The 6,026-nt window shown below is 42.5% G+C and overlaps 1 protein-coding gene across 1 annotated transcript; it reads left to right on the top strand.

Annotated features, from left to right (window-relative positions):
• Positions 1-2,595: 2,595 nt before the first annotated feature.
• ROR1 (receptor tyrosine kinase-like orphan receptor 1) lies at positions 2,596-5,323 on the top strand (the record flags this gene model as incomplete). The annotated part of the gene is made up of 1 exon (XM_009868117.1): positions 2,596-5,323. A coding segment is annotated over one exon (1,425 nt), but the record flags the coding sequence as incomplete, so codon positions are not given.
• Between the last annotated feature and the right edge of the window lie 703 nt (positions 5,324-6,026).

Raw genomic sequence — 6,026 nt, 5'->3', positions numbered from 1 at the left:
GGATGGGTGGGTGGGTGGATGGATGGATGGAGCTGTGACCCCCTAACTATTTTGGAGGTGCAGGGATAGACACGGAAAACTGTTGTAGAGGAAAATTCCAGCACACAGAAGAAGCCAGGGAGCCTCTTTAAGTCAGTGATAGAAGTAAAACCCATCGTGAGGCTCTGCTGGAAAATGCAGCACTGCTTTTTGCCCGTTGGTAACACAGCTAGGAGATGTTTTTACACAATGTAATGTCAGCATTGCTAGGATTCCTGTTTTAACCGCTGGTGCCAGTGTGACTGTTGTGCAGGGTGTCTCTTCAGGGCGATCAGACAGATTTTGGTCTATTGTTATATTTAACCTCCCCACGCCACACTGGCCCTTTAAAGTTCTTAATTTCAGTTTTCACATACAACTTAGAGTAGCCATGTATCGAAGCGCTGATAATAGTACAAAACCCACTGAATTAGGTAAATGTCAAAAGGACATCTCACATCCAGCCTCCATGGAATATTTTGCTAAATATGCATTCGCTATTTGGACCCCATTCTACTAGATATTTGGGGTGCAATCCAGGCTAAAAGTGAAGGTAGTGAGAACGTCATCATCATGTTAACGAGGCCACGAATTCCACCTCGACCGCTGATGCCTCACTCGCACAATGCAGGAAAGCAGCAAATGTTTGCAAATACGGAACACGCCATTTCTGTTTGATGTTCTGAGTCACGTGCTCCAAAAGGCTTTCCATTTTATTTAGACTAATTCTGTATTTTCCCACCAGGAACCTCAGCTCTCCAGCAAATTGGCAAGAGAGGCTTGTTTTGAACTCCGTAACAATCACATGTTTTGATTGCCTTTCAAACAAACTTTTTAAAGCAAGGAAGTAGAATCCTATTTTTAAATACCGTATCCAGTATTAACGTCAACTTTGGGGAAAAGCACGCTTAGGCTTCGAGCTCCGGCTGAGGTAGATGTGCATTTGCTCGTGCAAATGAAACCGTTAGCGTCGCATCCCAAAGCCTCTTTCAGTTTGAAGGGATTTTAATTGCCTTCAGAAAAAAAAAATATAATAAACTCAGCTCGTCTTGTCATTCACCTAATGGAGGGAGCCGATAAAGAGATAGGGGCGGTGGGCTTCGCTCTCACTGCACTCCCTTTGTACTCGGTTTACTTTGGCATGCTGCCTCGTATGTATTTTACACTTCTTTACATTTTGTACACCGATTTATGACAAATACTTGTCAAACAAAAACTAAGCAGATTTATAACCGCTTAACTTGAAATGAGCCCTTCCTGCCAAAACTTTATGACTTCATTTTCTTTCATAGTTTTCCACTCTCTTGGTTCAAACAGACAAACCCAGCCTCAGGTCAGACAGAGGTCATTTCACTTTCATTACTAAAATATAATTTACAATATGCCAGACCTAAACAAGTTTTAGCCTAAAGGATTTGTATAATGTAAACCATCTGCTCCTCAACAATATAGTTAATTTCCTGCCATCACTGTGCTGTCTACTGGCTGCCTGCTTTAATAGAATTATTATTATTATTATTATTATTATTATCATCATCATCATCATCATCATCATTGTTATTGTTGTTGTTGTCATTGTCGTTGTCGTTGTTCTTGTTATCATCAATGCAGTATTTATCTAAAAGTCCTAAGTGGTCAATATGAGTAGAATTCATTTATTCCAAAATGTCTTTTTCAAATTATTTTTTAAACATCAGTTCTCTTCCTACGTTGCCACTATGTTCTGTTATTTCAGGAATGCAAATGTCAATGTTTACACCAGTTTACGAAACATGGATCCCAAACTCATTAGCCTTAAACTACTACTTATGGCTATAGCGAGGGCACTAAATGAGTGAGTTTGGGTGCAGGTGTTACAAGCAAATGTGGAAGTTAACATCTGAAAATCGTACATCTTTGTTATGGCCTAGGAATAAATATATGCACCTAGAATAACAATAACGTTCTTTAAAATTTTGCCATTCTTCTTTGACCGCTGTCTCAGTTTCTCAGCTGACTCCGTCCTGCGAGTTTCAGGATTGAGCATTCAGTTGGGTGTGAGCAGAAATAGTCCCTCCTGTACGTAGAAGGGTTAATAGCAAAGTCGAGGAAGGACTGGCTACAAGGATATAGTGTTTTAGAAGAAAAGTTTTCTGCTAAAACTTTAGGCCCTGGCCCAGCAAATGCTTCAGCATGTACTTACTTAAAGTATATCAGTTACCTCAATTCCTGACATTAGTCAGATCAGATTTTCAGTATATAAATGCCCAAGCCCAAGTATATAAACACCTTGGCTGAAATGCTGATGGTTCCTGCCTACATTTATGGCTCATACTCGCTACTTGTATCTGATCTTGTGTAGAGGGTAAAAAGTAATTCTAAATTTAATTTTGGAGCAGGGTGCCCAGAGATGAGGCAGCACTTGGCCCTGAGCTTCACCAAAGGTGGGATGCTGGTGTCCCTCAGGCTGTAGCTGGGGCTGCTCCCCTCTCACCAGTGCCTGCATCTCCCAGGGCTGAGCAAAAAATATCTTTTACTTAAAAATACATTTTCAGTCCTGTTTTTCTAAAGGTGGTTTTGCTGTTGTTTCTTTAACAGAGCAAGGCTAAGGAGCTGCCTCTATCTGCCGTTCGTTTCATGGAAGAACTGGGCGAGTGCGCTTTCGGCAAGATCTATAAGGGACATCTCTACCTTCCAGGCATGGATCACGCTCAGCTCGTCGCTATCAAGACACTGAAAGACTTCAACAACCCCCAGCAGTGGGCAGAGTTCCAGCAAGAAGCGTCGCTCATGGCTGAGCTCCATCACCCCAACATCGTTTGCCTCTTGGGCGTTGTGACCCAGGAGCAACCCGTCTGCATGCTTTTCGAGTACATGAACCAAGGAGACCTCCACGAGTTTCTCATCATGAGGTCGCCGCACTCGGACGTCGGCTGCAGCAGTGACGAGGACGGGACTGTAAAATCCAGCCTGGACCACGGGGATTTCCTGCATATCGCCGTCCAGATCGCAGCAGGGATGGAGTACTTGTCGAGCCACTTTTTTGTTCATAAAGATCTCGCCGCTCGTAACATTTTAATTGGGGAACAGCTTCACGTGAAAATTTCAGACCTTGGACTCTCAAGGGAAATCTACTCGGCAGATTATTACAGAGTTCAGAACAAGTCCCTCTTGCCAATTCGCTGGATGCCACCAGAGGCAATTATGTATGGCAAGTTCTCCTCCGACTCAGATATTTGGTCGTTTGGAGTTGTTTTGTGGGAGATATTCAGCTTTGGACTCCAACCCTACTACGGATTTAGCAACCAAGAAGTCATAGAGATGATCAGGAAAAGACAACTGCTGCCGTGCTCTGAAGACTGTCCTCCCAGAATGTATAGCCTGATGACAGAGTGCTGGCACGATCTGCCATCCCGGAGGCCACGGTTTAAAGAAATCCACGCCAGGCTGCGCTCGTGGGAGGGTCTTTCAAGCCACACTAGTTCTACTACCCCCTCGGGTGGGAACGCCACCACTCAAACGACTTCCCTCAGCGCCAGCCCCGTTAGTAATCTCAGTAACCCCAGGTACCCTAACTACATGTTTCCAGCCCAAGGGATCCCGCAGGCCCAAATTGCCGGCTTCATCGGACCGCCGATACCTCAAAACCAGCGCTACATCCCCATCAACGGGTACCCGATCCCGCCGGGCTACGCTGCTTTCCCAGCCGCCCATTATCAACCACAAGGTCCGCCCAGGGTCATCCAGCACTGTCCTCCTCCAAAGAGCCGTTCTCCCAGCAGCGCCAGCGGATCGACGAGCACGGGTCACGTCACTAGCCTGCCGTCGTCGGGCTCCAACCAGGAGGCAAATATTCCTTTGCTGTCTCACATGTCCATTCCTAGTCACCCGGGGGGGATCGGTATTACGGTTTTTGGTAATAAAACTCAAAAACCCTACAAAATTGACTCGAAGCAGTCTTCCCTGTTGGGAGACACCAGCATCCATGGACCTAACGAATCTATGATTTCAGCGGAATTGTAAATAAAGCGAGGCCTTTGTAAATAGAACTATTTACAACGCAAAACTAGGAGGGCGTAGAAAAGATTTCTATTCAAATATTTTATTAAAGCTTCTTCTGGTTGTTCAACAGACATTGCAGCGAGTATCTTCTGTGAAGTTTAACTGCTTACCAGGATGGGCAGCCTCAACCAGACAGAGATCGTTGTGGTAGGAACACTTTGTCAATGGACGCATCGTTTCGTTAAGAGCCACCGACAAATCAAAAAGGAGAAGGGGGACTTCTTTGGGGTTTAGTTTCTTTTAAATGAAAGCATTTTATCCTACGCTTTTTCACAGCTTTTTAAACCTCTGATGTGGTTTAAATCACAGAAACTTTTATACTGAAAGCATATTTTAATATTTGTCTCTTTTTTAGGAGATGCAAACATTCGGAGATCTACTGGGTGTGCAATTTCAGTTCCAATAGCTAGCTAAAATATTTGTAAATTTTGCAGGCAAGGGTTACGTTTCAAATATGTGATCTGAGAGCCAAATAAATTACTTCAGGTAGGATTTTGGTCTTTTTTAAAGTTGGGAATCTGAGCTCAGTTTCAGACCAGAAGTCATTTCTATGGCAGCACGATAGCTTGAGTTATCAACTTGCAGCCTACAAAAATCGTCTGCTCTTGGCTCCTACAGATGGCTGGAGTTCTAAGAAATTGCCTTAAAGGACATGAAATTAAAGCATTTTAATTTCAGAACCTGAATCAACTTATTCAAAGGTAACATTTCATATTCTAGTAGTTAAAGCAGAAATTTTATATCCTTTTTGTTGCTATGCAACTGTTTAACGGAAAGTCTCCAAACCACGATTTTATGTATGACAATCAGTTTTTCCAGGAATATTTATTGTTTCAGATCAAGGTGTAATTTTGGTGACGATGACTCCAGCAACCCTGGAAAAAGGGAAACTCACATTCCATTAGGCAGCGAATCTGTTGATAGCAATTTTGTCTGTCAGTTCTAATAATGTGAATTAGTGTTAACTTTCGACTTCAAAATACGACATTTGTGTAATTACTAAAAATTCATTCAGGTGTAAGCAATCTAGATTATTCATTTGAAACCACTTAAATGAGCTACAAAAGCGCTGTGTACGTTACAGCTTTTCACAGACTCTTTTTTTGTACTGAATGAGTGTTTTTATTGTACACGGAACGAAAACAATCTTCTGCTCGGTTGACAATGTTGTATGATATGACTTTATTTTTATCTTTTTTTTTTTTTTGCACAAAAGTGTGATAATGTTTTGTACAGCAGAAGTGAAAATACATCTCTGCATTTTCTATCTCAGCCTGTTTCTTTTTCTTTTTAACCTGATGTAGATGTCCTTGAAGTATATTACGGTGATATTCAGCCACTACCTTATACAAATACTTTTCTTTGTTTTCACTGCATGCGTTTAATCACTGTATTACTTGATGATTGATTTATTAATTATGGGCATTTCAATTAGGCAAGCATGAAAATGTAATAACAAAGGCGATTTTATAATTAAGACGTGCATTTTTGTATTTCACGTGCCAGAGATGATATTAAACACTGATTATTTTATGCTGCTGTTTATTAAAACATCGTTTTAATGTAAACACATCAGTGTTTCCTCCATCTCGGTGTAAGATATTTGAAGTGTTTCCTATTTGACAGGCAGCTCAAATCTGCTCGCTCAGCTCAGGTAGGGAGTCGGCTGAAACGCTCGTGAGAGTTTTGCGACTCGTTCTTTGCAGACAGATTACTTCAGGGTGGCACTAAATGAATATTTGACTGAGCAGATATTGGCAGAGCACACAGGAGTGGGATGACGTGACCCGGTGAGGATGGTGAGGGTTTGGCTGCGATCTCCTCCGTGCCAAGGGCCGGCATCGCCCTTCCAGCTCTTCACAGAATCACAGAATCGCACAGTTGTTGAGGCTGGAAAAGCCCTCTGAGATCAAGTCCAGCCCATGATTCAACACCATCGCATCAGCTAAACCATGACACTAAGTGCC

Source organism: Apaloderma vittatum, unplaced genomic scaffold (genome assembly GCF_000703405.1).
Source record: "Apaloderma vittatum isolate BGI_N311 unplaced genomic scaffold, ASM70340v1 scaffold39894, whole genome shotgun sequence".
Classification (NCBI taxonomy): Eukaryota; Metazoa; Chordata; class Aves; order Trogoniformes; family Trogonidae; genus Apaloderma; species Apaloderma vittatum.
The sequence above is the reverse complement of the archived record's forward strand: the minus strand, read 5'-3'. Positions and strand labels throughout refer to the sequence as shown.